At 30.5% G+C, this 20,379-nt stretch overlaps 1 protein-coding gene across 1 annotated transcript; it reads right to left on the reverse strand.

Annotated features, from left to right (window-relative positions):
• Nucleotides 1–1,437: 1,437 nt before the first annotated feature.
• On the reverse strand, nucleotides 1,438–19,974 carry LOC139864414 (heavy metal-associated isoprenylated plant protein 28-like). Its single transcript, XM_071852994.1, has 4 exons — nucleotides 19,858–19,974; nucleotides 18,778–18,873; nucleotides 1,916–1,991; nucleotides 1,438–1,814 (listed from the first exon to the last, which is right to left on the reverse strand). The coding sequence occupies exons 1-4, from the start codon at nucleotides 19,972–19,974 to the stop codon at nucleotides 1,438–1,440; spliced, it is 666 nt and encodes a 221-aa protein (XP_071709095.1).
• Between the last annotated feature and the right edge of the window lie 405 nt (nucleotides 19,975–20,379).

The following is a 20,379-nucleotide window of genomic DNA, read 5'->3' on the forward strand; positions in this document are numbered from 1 at the left end:
TTTTATATAAAGATTTGATTTTGTAAATCTTTCAAAATCTTTCCAAATCTTTATATTTGTATTATATGTATTATTGTATCAATTTTAATTCTATATAATACCAAATCTTGGTATTGAAAAAAAAAAAACTTGAGATACAAAAACACACATACAAAATGATATTTCTCTTTCTCTTTTTCAAGTAACCAAAATACTTGAGATCTATAATTGGGTTCAGTTTTGGTGGAAATAAGGAAAAAGAAAAGATCCGTTAAGTAGAAGGTATAGATTGAAACAAGGTTGGAACTTTGGATGTCTACCGTTTAGCGGAACTCTTCTTTGGGTTTTTTCAGATTCGATCTTCAAAAGGCTACAAAGGTTGTATTCTAATCTTCTCTTGTTTAATTTCGTTAATTATGTTTTGTTTGCTAAAGTTTTGTACAATGATCCGTGGAAGAGTATGATTTTGTAAAGTTTTAAAAATGCTTCCGCTCGCTTTGAATTTGTATCATACTCCAACAAGAACGATGCAGCCTTTTCTTTCAAGGTTAGTGCGGGGAATGGTGTCGACACGAACATCACCGCCAATGTGGTCATCGGTTAGTGGGGTTTGGAATTGTTATGTTAGCTACTTAGTGTCTTTGTTATTAGATTCTTCTTTGTATTCGCGTTTTTTTTTTAAAGTGTAGCTTGTACTCGTGTTGTTTGATGGCTCTCGTCGGGGCTCGGGGTTAGTGAGCTTTAATTCGTGTTTGTATTTTTTTTTTCTTTTTCTCTTTTCGAGAAAAAGTTTGTTATAAAGTTTTAGTTTTTTGCAAAAAAAAAAAATAATAAAAAATAAAAAAAGGTATCGCTACTGTTAAGTTAAAATGGCGTTAAAAATTTAATGGTACTCCAATTTTTTAATTCAACTTTCATAAAGTTAACGATACATTACCATTTGACTAATTACCCAAATCGAGTAAGCTCGTAAAGTATATATGAAAGTATGGAACTTATCAACGTATTTTCGATTAATAGCACGAATATAACCAATCCCACAACCACCACCATAATCACAAACACGAGTTCGCCAACGTAAGTACACGTCGCCGAATTTTCCCCAAAATGCATACATTATTCAAGTATGAAATGTGAATTAAAAAATAGGGTATGGTTAATTTTGTTTTTTAAAAGCAGTATCGATAATTTTTAAACGGAGTTCTAACTTAAAACTAACGAATGAATTCAATTTTCTGTCCTTATTTGGAATCGTTGATACATAGGTTCCGTTACGATCATGACTCCTTTTTTTGATTAATATTTAGTAAAACGATTCTTTAAATAATACGAATGAAAATAGATTACCTTTTATACTCTTATATAGGAAATTGAAATTTCAATGAAATTTGTCCATAAATATAAGCTATACATAAATTGAATGTTTTAATTACAAATATGATACATAGTAGTACTTATTTACATTATCGAACAAGCATTCACATTTTCGTCACTAAACGCATTGCTAGCCTTTTCGTCAAAACCAGTCGATGAATAAGGCAATTCTTGATGAGTAACTTGCCCATAATTCCCATTGTAGCTATGCTTGTAGTACTTGTGGGACGACATGTCCGGTTGCTCGGTATGGAAGTAAGTTGTAGGGTCGCTATGATAACTGTACAAATTGCCGTACTCTTCAGTAAACCCTATCGTTTCGGGGTTTTCAGGAAATGGCCATAACTCAGCTTTCTTTCCGGTCCTTCTAACTTTCTTCAGAACCTTTTCTTGATCCATCAATGATGATCCAGTCACTGTTACCTTTTGTAAGTTCAAGTCTATTTCAATATTCTCAACTCCTGTAACAAGAAGAAGACAGATTAATTAATTTGCACATTATCAAGATTAATCGATTCTAGTTAGAAATAATTAAGACATTGCGATAAAGGTTAATATTTACCGTCTAAGCTTTGAAGGGCTTTTCTAACTTTGCGTTCGCAGCCATGACAATCCATGTTTACTATGAGCTCCACCATCTGAAAAGAAAAGATCAAAATTTTAATTTCATGATTTTTGACATTAAATTGACATACGGATGTAAGGTTATATATAGAAGTCAACGTTTAGACTTGTCTATACATTACTTAATAATTTACTTTTTATATTGAATGATCGTAGGAGATACAATGCCTTATGATGAACATAAATTTGGTTAACTTGTCTAGTTTGTGATACTATTATATACGTTGTTTGGTTAATATACTTATTACTAGTTGTATACTTGTAATGTATGGTTGACTTTGTCGTTAAGAAATTTACTCTTATTCAAGTAATTGGTTGTTAATTACATGCATAAATAAAAATCCAACACTCGCAAGCAAGCTACCACATAATTTTATACACCTCAAACGCGATTAGTATATATGTCAAGATTTATTATACTTACATATAGCAAATACTGAATAGTAAATGTGTGTATTTAGAGATACATCACCGGTATTATATGTATTGTACTCCCTCCGTCCCAAAATAATTGTCCTGTTGAACTTTTCAAAGTCAATTTATTAAGTTTTGACTTTAATTATTTGTTGATTTTTGCTATAAAATATTTGATGAAATTTATATGAATAGATTGATTTTCGAATGTGTTTTCATTTGGTACAACTTTAATTCGATATTATATTACACAAAGAAAGATATTTACAGTTAAAGTTGAAGAGAAAAGACTCAAAAAGTTAAAACAGGACAATTATTTTGGAACGGAGGGAGTAGCTTATATTGGTGCATTTCAATTGGTGAGCTTATATTCACCTTTATGTAAAGTTGTTTTTAATTTACCTTATATATATTCATGCTAAACATATACATACATACATTATAAGTTTGTAACATACTTACATACGGAGTTCTCTCTACGAAGAGAGAGAGAGAGAGAGAGAGAGAGAGAGAGAGAGAGAGAGAGAGAGAGAGAGAGAGAGAGAGAGGCTTACTGTCATGTTGAGATTTTGGGAGAGATTGAGAGAGATCGAGTAATATGGAGATATTAAGTTGGTGAAAGAAGAGATGGATTTGTATATATACACTAAATTCAGCACACGTTTATGTTACTTGGGTCCCAAGTTATGTGTTGTCAAATTCATTTCACATATGAAATTCTATTAATTGAAATCGCATTTTTCTTTCCGGAGGGGTTTATTATGTTTTATAGAAATGGAACAATCTATCTATCTATATCTATATATATATCTAAATTTTGTCTCCCATCTCCATTAATTAGATTAACTTCATTAATTTAACCTTTTTTTTACCCATCTTAACTCTTAACCACATGATAAATCACTTTTATTTAAAAAAAAAATTATTGTTTGCCATTAATATAATAATTAATTATAATATATATATATATATATATATATATATATATATATATATATATATATATATATATATATATATATATATATATATATACCCAACTTAATTACTATTATTTTTTATCCAATATAATCTTTTAACCACATGGTAAAAATTAATAATCTTATCTTTATTATTATTATTTTATTATTTTATTATACACTTAAAAATTGAGTCCCAGACTCATAAATATAATTTAACTCATGTATTAAATTATAGTAAAACGGTAAAAATTTTAAGTTAAAAAATAAAACTTTTAACCAAATATTTAATAATATTAAAATAGTAAATAGTAACTAATAGTTAAAAAGTTAACTAATTTAATACCTAAGGTAAATAAATTTTAAGCCTATTGAAGTTATATCTTAAATAATAGTAATAGTTATAAACTTTTTATTTTTCTTTAATTAAATACCTCATCTTACTATTCCTTTCATTTTTCATGAGATGTTACAGTTTTTCCCCCCTATAAATACTCATTCTAATCTTCACATTACTCACATATTCAAATATAATCCATCATCATCATCATTTTTGTAGGTTGTTTTGCTCTTTTTATGTTGATTTCATCAATCACATAACATCGAACGTATATTGCGATTTCATTATATAAAGATGTTATTGAGGTTATGTGATAACCCGGAAATTTCTGACCAAATTTAAACTTTAGCTTTATATTATTCCGACACGATAAGAAAAGTTTGTTAAGTTGAATCTCAAGAAGTGCAAATTGTATTCATACATTCATTTAACCTTGACCAAACCCTGACGATTCACGAACCATTATAATTGGATTGGAAAATATACGTATATATATATATATACATATATATATATATATATATATATATATATATATATATATATATATATATATATATATATATATATATATATATTACGAAAATATAATATTAACTTAGTCAAAAAATGTCCTGATTTAAAATAATATATTTTGATAAACAACGAGTCACTGATTTATAGAAGCAAATGACTACAACGCTCAATTTTATAAGTTACATTTTTTATAAGGTAATTTATTGATGAGTAAGTCAAATTATTAATAAGGGTACACGTCGCGTAACGTAAAAGGCTAGTTTTCTAAACGTACGAAAGTGCGTTCGAAAAACCGAAAGTGGTACACGAGTCGAGTATCAACGTACGAGTCAACGGACCTAAAATTACAAGTCAACTATGTACATGAATATAATATAATATATATAATTAATTGATAAGGCTAAAAAGGAACATATATTTCATAGCAAAATCCCCCAAGAAAGACAAGATTTTAGTTGCAATTGTTCCATTTTCGAGTAATATTCGTTTATTTTAAATAAGTGCGAAGACAAAAGGCGAAAACGAAGATTTGAAGACGCAAAGGTCCAAAAAGCTCAAAAGTACAAGATACAATCAAAAAGGTTCAAATTATTGATGAAGAACGTCTAAAAATGACAAGAGTACAAGTTACAAAACGCAAAGTACACAATATAAAATTGTACGAAAGGACGTTCGAAAATCCGGAACTGGGACCTAAGTCAACTTTCAACGCTCGACGCAACGGTGTAAAAATTACAAGTCAACTATGCACAAGAATAAAATATAATATTTAAATAATTCATAATAAGAATAATATTAAATAATAAAAAGTTGTTAATTGAGCATAGTTCAGGGGTCGTAAGTGAAAAATCAAATTCAGAATTCGCCTATAAAAGGCAGTGTATTCGATAGAAAAAAAACACACCCTTTTCTATCCTAAATCCCTTTTCTATATCTAATATCAATATCTATAATTCTCTATCATAATGTTAATGTAATAAGATATAACAATAATCTTAATTTTAAGTTTAAATTATGATAATAATAAGATTTATGATAGAGATCGTTTGAGTATGTAAGTCGAAATTCTGTCCGTGTAACGCTACGCTATTTTTAATCATTGTAAGTTATGTTCAACCTTTTTATATTAATGTCTCGTAGCTAAGTTATTATTATGCTTATTTAAAACGAAGTAATCATGATGTTGGGCTAATTACTAAAATTGGGTAATTGGGCTTTGTACCATAATTAAGGTTTGGGCAAAAGACCGACACTTGTGGAAATTGGACTATTGACTATTAATAGATGGGGGGTATTGTCTAATTGAGTGACAACTCATTGGAGTCTGTCGAACCTATCTTCAAATTAATTATCCTAATAATTAATAATGATTATGGTTGTCCTATTTAGTGACGTTCATATGGAATCTATTATAATCATTTAATTAATTATTCGGGTTGGGTAATTGATTATTCAAACTGATCAAGTGGGTAAATTAATATTCATATCTAATCAAAACAGGGGTAGATTACATACAGTGATAACTGGTGTAATTGTTGACAGAAGTGATAACTGCGTCACAGTTTAAATCCTTAATTAGTTGGAATATTTGATTTCGGGTATAAGGGTAATTTGACGAGGACACTCGCACTTTATATTTATGACCGATGGACTATTATGGATAAAAACCAGATAGGTATCAAATAAACCATGACAAAGGACAATTAACCCGAGTAACAATTAATTAAAATCAAAACGTCAAACATCATGATTACGAAAGTTTAAATAAGCATAATCCTTTTATTTCATATTCTATCGCAATTTTATTTATTGTTATTTTATTTATCGTCATTTAATTATTTTACGCACTTTAATTATTGTCATTTATCTTTACGCTTAAAAATATAAAATCGACAAACCGGTCATTAAACGGTAAAAACCCCCCTTTTATAATAATATTACTACTTATATATATATATATATATATATTTATATAAATATAGTTTTATAAAAATATAGTACGTAATCACTAGCTCCCTGTGGAACGAACCGGACTTACTAAAAACTACACTACTCTACGATTAGGTACACTGCCTATAGTGTTGTAGCAAGGTTTAGGTATATCCCATCCGTAAATTAATAAAACTTGTGTCATATTTTGTAGTATTTCCTAGTAAAAATAATACTATTTCGTACCCTCACGCTACATCATCAAGTTTTTGGCGCCGCTGCCGGGGAACGCTAAAACGCTATATTTTTAATAATATAATAATATTGAAATAAATATAATAATATAATAATATTGAAATAGAATATAATAATATAATAATATTTTAGAATCAAAATATAATCTTTTAAAAAGTCGTATTTATTAAATACTTCAGGGGTATATTATGTAACTTGTAATTAATAATTACTATCATGTCGCTTTCATGTGAATAGTAAATTAATTAATTTCTTTTCATTTACTATTCATGAATAGTAAATGAGTTAAAAAAAAAAAATTTGTGTAAAAAAAAACGTTTTTTTTAAAGAAAAAAAAATTCGTTTTTTATAAAAAAAAAAAAAAGTTTAAAAAAAAAAACGTTTTTTTTTAAGAAAAAAAATTCGTTTTTAAAAAAAAAAAAAAAAAAAAATTTGTAAAAAAAAATCCGTTTTTTTAAAAAAAAAAAATTAAAAAAAAAAAAATTTTTTTAAAAAATAATAAATAATAATTTTTTTTTTAAGTTTTATTACCTTTAGATTTTTAGACTATAGTTACAATTTTTAGTATTAAGTTTAGTTTTGCATAGTTATTTTTATTTCTAGAATTTTTAGGTTTGCCGTAAAATCCCTTAAGTGCTTATTCCTTAGACTAAGATTTAGGTGCTTTAGAATTTTGCGACGCCGTTTTTCGCGCTACTTTCTTTTTTTTATTTTTCGACGCCTATTTTTCGACCTTTTATTTTTCGACCTTTTTCGACGCGCAATCTTTTTCTTTCTTATTTCTCGCTATTCTAGTTTTAGGATAAGATTTTTATTCTACTTCTTATCTAAATTTCTTAAAATTACGAAAATTTATTTTAAGTGGTTAAATTGATAGACATCAAAATTTTCTGGTTCGTAGTAATAGTTGGATTTGTACGTGGACCGGGTTATTGGAGCCAAACAGTACTCAATTATATTGAGACCAAACGAATCCTGCCCCTCTGCTGCATCTTTTGGCTATTCGAAACGTGGGCAAAATCAGAAAAGTCTATTAATTGAATAACTTATTATAATTTTTCTTTCCTTTTTAAAAACTAATAGGATATTCAGTGAATGCACCGAGTAAAACGTTCACCACCTTTCATACGTTCACCACCTGTAACTCGATCAAGACATCGTCTAACAAATATCGCCGCTGTTGATTTTTCTTTAGAATCGTCATCAAGTCGACCAAGTACTCAAACTCAAATTTCTGATAATCCAATTTTTGAACCCAACCTCACAACTAAGAACCCGGAGGATACTCAGGGACAATTCCGAGATCCTGAACCACTAATTATTCCTCCTGAACCACAAACCGTTAAATCAGAATCCTCTAGTGATTCGTATTCAACAAATTCAAATGGAAGTAACGGAACCTCTAAGTATGGAAGATCGAATGAGAGCTACACGCACGGGCCAAGGTCACGCCATTATTAAGCCAAATGTTAATGCGCCAGATTATGAAATCAAAGGACAAATCCTACACATGGTAACTAATCAATGTCAATATAGTGGTACGCCAAAAGAAGATCCCAACGAACATCTTCGTACGTTTAATAGGATCTGTACACTATTCAAAATCCGAGAAGTGGAGGATGAACAGATCTATCTCATGTTGTTTCCCTGGACTTTAAAGGGAGAAGCCAAAGATTGGTTAGAATCGTTACCTGAAGGGGCGATTGACACATGGGATGTTTTAGTTGAAAAATTTCTTAAACAATTCTTTCCGGCATCTAAAGCCGTGAGACTTCAAGGAGAAATTGTTACGTTCGCGCAAAAGCCAAATGAAACATTATATGAGGCGTGGACAAGATTCGGAAAGATGTTGAGAGGATGTCCTCAACACGGTTTAGACACTTACCAAATAGTACAAATATTCTACCAAGGTGTCAACGTTGCTACACGAAAAGACATCGACATAACAGCTGGTGGTTCCATTATGAAGAAAACCGCAACTGAAGCTTACAAAATTATTGATAACACAGCCTCCCACTCGCATGAGTGGCACCAAGAAAAAGATATTTTTCGTTCATCTAAAGTGGCTAGAGCCGATTCTAGCCATGACTTTGATTCCGTTTCAGCAAAAATAGATGCTTTCGAAAGACGAATGGAAAAGATGAATAAAGATATTCACGCAATACGAATCAGTTGTGAGCTATGCGGTGGACCACACTTATTGAAAGATTGTCACATTGAACCAACATTGGAACAACGAGAGAATGTTTCCTATATGAACCAAAGGCCTGGAAATAATTATCAAAATAATTATCAACCGCCAAAGCTAAACTTCAATCGAAATCAAAACATTCTTTACAATCCAAAAGGACCCGAAAATAACTGGTATAACCAACAAGGTCCGAATAACCAACCAACTCAAAACAACACTTTCAATCAACAAAGACCTGGCTTATATAAACCACAACAACAAACCGAAGAGAAAAAGTCAAATATGGAAGACGTGGTATTCAAGCTAGTTGAATCTCAAACACAATTTATTGAAACTCAAACCCAAACGAACGAGAGATTTGATCAGTCATTAAGAACTCAACAAGCTTCCATTTCGAATCTAGAAAAACACGTAGGTACTCTTGCTAGCATGATGAGTGAGAGGGAACAAGGAAAGCTACCGAGTAATACTGAAGTAAATCCTCGGAATGAGAATGTTAATATGGTTTCAACGAATTCTGAAAAACCAGCACCAGAAGATGGGAAGGTTTTAGATGAGAGTAACAATGAAGAAGTTACACCACCACCACCCGAGTATGTAAAGCCAGTGGTGGCACCATACAAACCACCCATCCCATTTCCAAGAAAAGGAGTTGAGTATGAGCAAGTGATAGGTAATAAAGATTGTGATACCTCTGGAAAGAAGAAGAAGAAAAAGAATAAGAAAGTGCAAGAAACAAAAGCCGTAAATATAAACCCGGTGAAGACAGTTCCACCAAAACCTCCACCTAGGGTAGGTGATCCGGGTGAATTTATTGTTCCTTGTCTACTTAGTGATTGTGTCATGTATGATGCACTAGCAGATTTAGGTGCAAGTGTAAGTGTTATGCCTCTTTCCTTATATAAGAGATTAGGTGTAGGTAAGTTAAGTCCAACGGATATGAGTGTTCGACTCTTTGATCAAACCATTAAGCACCCAGTTGGAATTGCTGACAACCTACCCGTTCAAGTAGGCAATTTAACCTTTCTAGTCGAATTTATTGTCATTGACATAGAAGAGGACCCAAACATTCCTCTAATTTTAGGTCGGCCATTCTTAGCATTCACCAAGGCGTTATTTGATGTAGGAAATGGAAGAATGACACTTAAAAGTGGTGACAAATCGATCACCTTTATGATTCGAAAGTCTAAATCTCCACCAGCCAAAACCGTTGAACCAGTAAAAACAATTGGTAAGAACCATGTGCTTTTACCAACTCCAACGGTAATACTTAGCAATAATGAAACGCCTAAGTGTGGGGAAAATGAAGTAACACCTAATGATGACATGATAACAAAGAACCCCGTTGTTGATACGAAATTAAATGATCCCGTTATTAATAGTTCAATGAAGAAACTTATTAAACGGATTCGCGATGCTAGAACCAAGGGGAACTTTAAGTTATGTAACCGGTTAGTATCCAATCTATCACCTAAAGAAAAGGAGAAACTAGTTGAAATTGTGGATATTACACAGGAATCCGACCAATGGCTTAAAGAGAAAGTCACAGATATGCAAGTTGATTATGGACCAAGAGAAATTGACGATGAAGTTAATCACAATTTTGACACCACAGCTACCTAAGTGTGGGGAGATTCAAATGTTCTAAAAAGAAAATGCTATCTAGAGTTAGTTGTTCTGTTCTCGTGTAGTTCCGAGAATGGAACCCGATTGGTCTTTTCCGCTAGCAGACACTAAAGAACTAGTTTTCTCCCTCCATTCTGAATTTTTGTTTTGTAGGTTTTTTTTATGAAATTAATATGCATTTTAATTTAAGTTTTTAAAAACAAAATTTACTTTAATTCATTAAGTTTAAAAAATGATTTCTAAAATTCGTCGTGAGTTAAAGACTAGGTCGTTGAGCCGAAATTGCTTTACCCGAGGGCGGGGCGACAAATTTTGTTATCATTATTTTTAATTTTATTGATTTAAAGTATGCCAAAAATATTATACTTTATAAATTTTTGAAAAGTGGGGTTATAAACCAAACTTCAAAATATATATATATATATATATATATATATATATATATATATATATATATATATATATATATATATATATATATATATATATATATATATATATATATATGTTTGTATTTTATCTTATGTACACAACAGGGTAAAACAGCGCACTTTCAAAGACTGTCATTAAGTTCAACAAAAAGCTACTAATTTTGATGACAAGGCGCAAAATATCAAATGTGATGTAAAATAATATGCCTACAAACTGGGTATTTTTAATCACTTTTCTACACTAATCACCCTCATGAATTTATAATTATAGTCTGATTTCATGCAAATGAGGGCATTGCATGATCTCAAGTGTGGGGAAGGGTTATAAATTCTCTCGTGTTTACACTTAGTTTATTTGCCAAATTTTGTGAAAATTTGAAAAATTTTCAATTAAATGAAGTCAAAATCATGTTTATACATATTTATGAACGGTGAAAACTAGGTGATAATACCGAAATTATCGTTACCTCGAAAAGGACATAAATTGAGAAACAACCTAAAATGCTTGAATTCATTTAAAATGGAATAGAAGAAAATAAAAAGGCAAAGAAAGAAATTAAGTGTGGGGAGAATGTACCAAGTTATTCAATTGAAAACTATCTATCACATGTTCTGTAAAGATATTGCAGGTACTTTTGCTTTGGACGATACTAATCAGTTTTACCCAATTTACTGTAATATATTTAAAAGAAGAGATGGATCTACACGATGAATCAATTCCATCATTAAAAGGAAGTAAAGTCTTCCGAAAAAGACACGCGCTTCTTGATTTAGGTCATGAAGTTGTCGTCCAGACCAGCTGTAGGTTGACGAAAAATCTAGAAAAGTCATCTCTAAAATCAGCAGGAAATCCACGGACCTCAGCATCAAACAGGGTCGCCAAGTGGTCAGATTTATCCTAACCATGAGAAGGATTTATCTCGTACAATGGGGAGGCACCGTGCAAATTAGCTTGATAAGACTAATGAATCAGATCCCCAGAAAGGATAATCTCCTTAAAAGATTAAAAATCAGCTTTTAAGACTGATATTACTCAATCCTTGAGATTGACCTTAAAGATTGAGAATTCAAACTCATGGAATTCAATGATATCTAAACTCGAGCTTGAACGAGAAAATATTTTGATCAAAAATACAAACCGATTTGTTTTCTGAAAACCCATTTTCAATGCGTTCATTACCATTGAACGTAAAATCCTAGGAATTTACCTGGAATTCATTAGGTCACCTGAACCAAATCGGGTGTCAACCGTAAGAACGGTGGTTGCATAGCATGGTCGGAGACAGGACCTTGTGCCAGACCGAAAAAATTATAGGATGATCTTTACTATTGCTCCTACCAAGGATAGTTCTAGCATCCAACACGTTAATAAGACCATAATCATCTGCATGTCACGGGACATTGCCCTAACAGTTTCTTGTTCATCGCTTTCCTTTACAACCGGACGGTAGTTTACCGAAAGGTAATATACGGAACAAGTAAACTGGATGTGTGCTTTCCGATACCGGGATAGCAGTGGATTACACGAACCTAAATGTTTTTAGCCAAAATATTGATCCACAAATATATTTTGCAACACCGATGGTGGGTCAAATCAGAAAACTTGTCTAGGGTAAAATCTAGCTTGAATTTTTAAAAGATCAAATGTTTTCATAAAGATCCAATTTCCTAAAGGATCTACATTTTTATAGTCATGTGGGACTGTAAACCGCCTTTCAAATGTGCACTTTGCTTTGGAAACCGAAAGTAAATCGGCTATTTGATTGCAAGTGTCGTTGACCTAAACCCAAGGCAACTGTGGATGACACACCCACCTTTAACCATGGTTCTATTGTTAATATCATTGTTTATACCGCTCTATCAAAATCACTGATGTACAAAGTGTGAAGAATAAAGAAGTGATTCGTGTGATGTATTATATTATTTCAAGGCTGTATTGCTTGAGGACAAGCAACGCTCAAGTGTGGGGATATTGATAAGGCTAAAAAGGAACATATATTTCATAGCAAAATCCCCCAAGAAAGACAAGATTTTAGTTGCAATTGTTCCATTTTCGAGTAATATTCGTTTATTTTAAATAAGTACGAAGACAAAAGGCGAAAACGAAGATTTGAAGACGCAAAGGTCCAAAAAGCTCAAAAGTACAAGATACAATCAAAAAGGTTCAAATTATTGATGAAGAACGTCTAAAAATGACAAGAGTACAAGTTACAAAACGCAAAGTACACAATATAAAATTGTACGAAAGGACGTTCGAAAATCCGGAACTGGGACCTAAGTCAACTTTCAACGCTCGACGCAACGGTGTAAAAATTACAAGTCAACTATGCACAAGAATAAAATATAATATTTAAATAATTCATAATAAGAATAATATTAAATAATAAAAAGTTGTTAATTGAGCATAGTTCATGGGTCGTAAGTGAAAAATCAAATTCAGAATTCGCCTATAAAAGGCAGTGTATTCGATAGAAAAAAAACACACCCTTTTCTATCCTAAATCCCTTTTATATATCTAATATCAATATCTATAATTCTCTATCATAATGTTAATGTAATAAGATATAACAATAATCTTAATTTTAAGTTTAAATTATGATAATAATAAGATTTATGATAGAGATCGTTTGAGTATGTAAGTCGAAATTCTGTCCGTGTAACGCTACGCTATTTTTAATCATTGTAAGTTATGTTCAACCTTTTTATATTAATGTCTCGTAGCTAAGTTATTATTATGCTTATTTAAAACGAAGTAATCATGATGTTGGGCTAATTACTAAAATTGGGTAATTGGGCTTTGTACCATAATTAAGGTTTGGGCAAAAGACCGACACTTGTGGAAATTGGACTATTGACTATTAATAGATGGGGGGTATTGTCTAATTGAGTGACAACTCATTGGAGTCTGTCGAACCTATCTTCAAATTAATTATCCTAATAATTAATAATGATTATGGTTGTCCTATTTAGTGACGTTCATATGGAATCTATTATAATCATTTAATTAATTATTCGGGTTGGGTAATTGATTATTCAAACTGATCAAGTGGGTAAATTAATATTCATATCTAATCAAAACAGGGGTAGATTACATACAGTGATAACTGGTGTAATTGTTGACAGAAGTGATAACTGCGTCACAGTTTAAATCCTTAATTAGTTGGAATATTTGATTTCGGGTATAAGGGTAATTTGACGAGGACACTCGCACTTTATATTTATGACCGATGGACTATTATGGATAAAAACCAGATAGGTATCAAATAAACCATGACAAAGGACAATTAACCCGAGTAACAATTAATTAAAATCAAAACGTCAAACATCATGATTACGAAAGTTTAAATAAGCATAATCCTTTTATTTCATATTCTATCGCAATTTTATTTATTGTTATTTTATTTATCGTCATTTATTTATTTTACGCACTTTAATTATTGTCATTTATCTTTACGCTTAAAAATATAAAATCGACAAACCGGTCATTAAACGGTAAAAACCCCCCTTTTATAATAATATTACTACTTATATATATATATATATATATATATATTTATATAAATATAGTTTTATAAAAATATAGTACGTAATCACTAGCTCCCTGTGGAACGAACCGGACTTACTAAAAACTACACTACTCTACGATTAGGTACACTGCCTATAGTGTTGTAGCAAGGTTTAGGTATATCCCATCCGTAAATTAATAAAACTTGTGTCATATTTTGTAGTATTTCCTAGTAAAAATAATACTATTTCGTACCCTCACGCTACATCATCATTAATATAAATTATATAAATTATATATATATATATATATAATAATATGTCGAAAAACAAGAAAACAAAAAAATTGTGAGCTGGATTTTGGGGCCATGCGACCGCATGAGAAATAGGCATGGCAGTCAGAATTCAGAAACATTCTATAAATTGGCCAGTTTGCTCAACACACACACACATATTAATATCTATATTACTCCGTATTATATTTTATATTTATTATTTATATTATTATTATTTTTATTAAGATTAATATTATTATTAGTCTTATAGTTAGGAGTATTATTATTAGTATTATTATACATAAAATATTACGACGAGGTCATGAGCGAATTATTTTCAAACAAGCCTTCCGAGCTGGATAGAGCTAGGGAAACTATGGGCTATAACTATGGAGGTTATGGGTAATGTTCGTGAGTATTGTTCGCAAGTCAAACTAGTATTTATCATCTCCGTTGCGTCTACATACTTTTCTGCAATATTGAATCACAATATTGATACGTAAGCATTTATATCTTATCTTTTATATATTAATTGTGTATCCATGTCTAGTGCTCGAGTATATATATTTATGCATGCTTGTATGCTAAATTTCCTCGTTAAACAGTTTATGATGAATCACGAATTAAATACATATATTACTGATAAAAGGTATATGATATGCATGTTTTTGGAAAGCTGGCGAAAAATCAATAACTTTTCATTTAGAAATCGCGTAATTTCGATGAACGAATTAAAAGATATGGTCAACTGAATTATGATTGACGTTAATTGGAATTGCTTTTGAATCCGCAATTGATACTTAAACAACTTATTTATAAGATTGATAAATTAGATTTTTGAATATTATTAGCCGAGTAAATGAATCCTTATATAAGGCACGTCTTGTTTTGTTGAACAATTGTCAAAATTGATTATTTTATCATATTTTAAAGCCTTATAAAAACTATAGTACTGAATCAGATTGACTTTTTGAAACGACTTTGGATAACTTTTGTATGTCGATCTCGAGCATTAGGATTGTGATACACTATGACCTGACCTAGCTTGATAGACATTTATTGACCAACATATGTTCTCTAGGTTGAGATCTACGGTTATTTGGTAATCCGAGTTTCGGTCACATTTTGGTGAACGACTTTATATGCTGCTAAGGTGAGTTTCATTTGCTCCCTTTTTAAATGCTTTTGCAATATATATTTTTGGGCTGAGAATACATGCACTTTATTTTAAACAATGGACACAAGTACATACTTAATTCTACACTGAGTTTGAACCGAAAATCCCTTAGCTTTGGTAACTAGTAACTGCCATTTATAAGAACTGGTGGGCGTGAGTAGTAGTTTATGGATCCATATGGCTTGATATCCCCGTACAAGCTAGAGCACTAGCCTTTTAATGGACGTATGCTATTTGAGAAGCGTACACGTTGGTTTGCGTGTATTATTAAGATGATTATACAAAGGGTATAAATTATATATACGTTAAGTTTAGTTACCAGGGTGCTCAATATCGTAGAATATTTTGATAAATGTTTCTAGATTAAATAACTGAAATCTTGTGATCCACCTTTATATAAAGATTATGCGCAACATTAAAACTATGAACTCACCAACCTCTGTGTTGACACTTTTAAGCATGTTTATTCTCAGGTTCCTAGAAGTCTTCCGCTGTTTGCTTATATGATATACAAGATATGTGCATGGAGTCATACATGCTTTGTTCGAGAAAACGTTGCATTCACAAAATATCACTATCTATCTTATTTTGACTGCATTATCAACGGAAGTATTATTGTAAACTATTATATTACGATGATTGTCTATATGTAGAAATCATCAGATATCGAAAACCTTTGATTTAAATATTCATTTATGGTGTGCCTTTTCAAAAGAATGCAATGTTTATAAAACGTATCATATAGAGGTCAAATACCTCGCAATGAAATCGATGAATGACGTGTTCGTCCATATGGATTTGGAGCGATCGTCACAGGTTCATATAATTTTTTCTTCAATTTTTGTAATTGTTTATCAATAATGATAGTAATGTAGAGTTCATTTATATATGTATATTTTTTATACAAGTTAGTTTATAATTATGTATGTAGTTTACTTTCTTAGATTTCATTCTAATATTATTAGCATTTGTTTTGTATTTGTATATTAGTTAAGTAATTACTCCGTAATATGTAACAATCGTTTAATTTGTGTGTATGTATGTATGTATATGTATATATATATATATATATATATATATATATATATATATATATATATATATATATATAAACAATATAAATATTAATATTATGATAATAAGAATAAAATTATTATTATTGATTTTTTTATTATAAAAAAAATGATTTAGAATTGTGATTAAAATTTGGTATAGTTCAAGAAGACTTGCAAGAGAATATAAGGTTTATGTATTATTCTTTTATTTTTGAGATTTAATGTAATAAAGGGAAATTATTTATAATAAATAAAGATAAAAAGTAATAAATTAGTTTATATATATATATATATATATATATATATAATATATAATATATAATATATAATATATAATATATATTACTTAATATTGACTCCTTATTTTTGATTTCAACTCACTAAATTTTAAAGCTTACTATATTTTTTGATTTAGATGATAATGATGATGATCTACTCATACAAACGATACATTTATCTCTATCGACTTTGAATTTTTCATCTAAATACCTAATGAGAAATGTATTTTGAGTTCTTGATTCTTTATAACATAGAGTCTGTGTGCACATCAGATTTTTTTCCATATATTTTCCTTTATTCTTGCATTATAATTGTGTTTTTAATTATTGTTAGTATTAAGAAAAAGAATGTTAAAGTGGCACATTAAAAAATATGGGGTCTTTTCTTAATATTGCATGGATAACACTTGATTTTGCTTATCCTTGAGGAATACAACTTTTTTATACACATTGTTAAAATTGTTCGTTGTTGATTTTTATTTTTATATGATTATATATTGTATTATATGTCCAATAATAAAGTGTACCTATAAATAACACCTGAATCTAAATTGTAATGCGCAAATGAATATGTACACGACAATTGCTATATATTAAACTAAGTAAAATAATCCAAAACAATTGATATTATCAAAAACGTAACAAAAATTGTATGTTCATTATAATTAAATGTATGTAAACTTTGATAAATTTAATTTATGTTTATTGTGCTAATAATTTTTTGTTCATTTGAATTTTAATACATTAGTCATACATTTTTCCAATGTGATGGTAACTATTTTTCTAATAGAAGAAACGATTTTTTTTGTTTACATTGGTGTTTATTGTTTATTTTGTGACATATCGGTTTTAAGTTGTTTGATTAAATATATAACCTTAATACATTTTATTATCAAAAGCTATGAGTTTGTATAGGACAACATCATGGTTTACACAAGATTTTATGTGATTATTTACGTTTGTTAACTGATTTTACATGAATTTGCAATGACGTACTCATCAAAGATCTTAGTCAACTCGATGATGGAATCATTCAAAAAATTATTATCAAAATCTTGAAATTTGGGGACAACCCGTGCAACGCACGGGCATTGTCTACCAGTAAAAAAAATTTACTTAACACGTCATAAATACGCGCTCCCATATATAAACCAACATAGAAGAAAAAAAGTTATATTCATGTCTGGTAAAGATTAATAAATTAAATAGACATTGCTAATGATAACTTTTAGAGCAATGGTTAAACATCTAATACAACTCGTTAATTTTTTATGTTATAAGGTATTTTCAATAATTAAAATTTAGAGGCTTATTTATTTATGTTAATAATAAATTTTGTAATGAAAATATTTTTAGATTTAGAAGGTTTAACTATTACCCTAAAGACTATGATTAGCACTTTTCTTAATAATATAATACGAGTAGTATACGTACGAAACTAATTTGAAATGATACTACTGTGTGTATATAAAAATACGCGTTTTTTTTTAGTTCATTTTTTTTGTTAGTAGACGGTTCTTGAACGTCGGTTTCATGAGCTAGCATGAATTTCCAAGAAAAAAGAAATGGTTAGGTACTAGACTATACTAGATATATAGATATCTACGTTTCACAAATTAGAAAAATGATCGGCCTCTTCTTGTAAGTTGCTGTCAAATAGTTGTGAAATTGTTACAGCATTACACAAACATACTTGGGTCCAAGTCATACCATAATATATAGCTGTCGATCTGTACGGTGGAAATCATATACATATACAAATTAACATATATTGTACATTGCCAATGGGGCTTTGCCTCATTGGTAACCATGCTTGCATGGTTTCGAGGAGACCCGGGTTCGAGTCTCACCAGGAGGTTTTTCCCACCTGCCCGTTTGGATGGTGGCGGTTTCCTCCTGGAACGTGCGATGCGATGCGATCTAACCACTAACCGTGCGATGAAAAACTAACATGCCGTTCAAAAAAAAAAAAAAAAAACATATATTGTACATTAATATTATTATCATTATTTAATATTTTATTATTTATATTTAGTTTTTTTTTAACTATTATTATTATTATTATTATTATTATTATTATTATTATTATTATTATTATTATTATTATTATTATTATTATTTAACACAAAAATTCTATCTCAGAATGCAAGAAATTAAAAAGCAAAATACAACGGATTACAACGGCTTCATGAACCAAAAGTCTCATCTCAGCTCACATCAACGTACTTGCAAGAACTTGTGCTACTTAACCAATTAAACGCGATAATACCAATCAAATCAAATAAAAGTGCTTTCTTCATAGTCCTGTTTGCGAAAAGAACATCATTCTGGAACCGCAAACGTGCTATAAAGTGGTGGCTACAATAACATCATATCTCTCTTTTGCCTCCACCTGTAATTGCAACTGATCGAGCTATGTAGTGAAACTAGACCATGATTCGAAGTCTGAAAAAGGAATGTCTACCCAAACAGAAAATCTTACCCCCATAAAGTGTGTGCAACCGAGCAAAAATACATGATGTAATCAATGCTTTCCACACGATAAGCACATAAGATGCAAGATAAATTAACTCTTGATGAGAGTTGATTCAAAGCTAGTCTCCACAAAAATATTTACTTTTCATGGAATATGCTTTACCATCTCGTAATCAACTCAGAAGTCGGAAGCGTTGCCTCATCGATATACGATCGTGTGGAACTAACTTGAAACTTTCCATCCTCCCTCATTAACCATCATGAATCATCTGTATCCGATATAGACACATTAACAACTTGTGTACACATATCGGTTAATAGGGATTGATTTCTCGGACCTATATCAACCCGTGACCAGGACCAATTCCAATCTCCACTAATGTACAAATATGCAATTGTATAGTGTTTATTTGTTGCTAAATGATATAGCCAATTATATTTACATTGAAACATACCATCTCCCATCCTATTATCTTTCCAAAATAGAACCAACTGCCCATTACCGATCTTGACCCGAAGTATGCAAGCCTTCTTATAACGATGTAAAGTAGAGCACCGTACTCCATGCCCATTAATCGACACACTAATCCCTACAACCGAGTCCTATACTTTCCGAATAACCATGGCCCATTTAGCATCCTAATTTGTGTAAAATCGCCACACCGACTTGAATAAAAGTGCATAGCTAAAGGCACGTAAACATCCGACTCCTAAGCCACCATGCTCACGAGAAGCCAAAACTTGCTCCCATCTAACCCAATGTAATTTCTTGTTATCCGTGGAACTTCCCCCGAAGAATCCATCCCATAAACTCTTATATTTATTGACATTAAAATAACTAAAGGTAGTAGATGCCTAAATTTCTAAGAGCTGCTTTGACCAGAGTTAGGAGGCCACCTATGGATAACGAATTTGCCTTGCATCTCGCTAACTGCTTGTTTAACCGATCGATTAAAGTATCCCAATTAGTAATTCGA

The sequence above is a fragment of the Rutidosis leptorrhynchoides genome, chromosome 8 (genome assembly GCF_046630445.1).
Source record: "Rutidosis leptorrhynchoides isolate AG116_Rl617_1_P2 chromosome 8, CSIRO_AGI_Rlap_v1, whole genome shotgun sequence".
Classification (NCBI taxonomy): domain Eukaryota; kingdom Viridiplantae; phylum Streptophyta; class Magnoliopsida; order Asterales; family Asteraceae; genus Rutidosis; species Rutidosis leptorrhynchoides.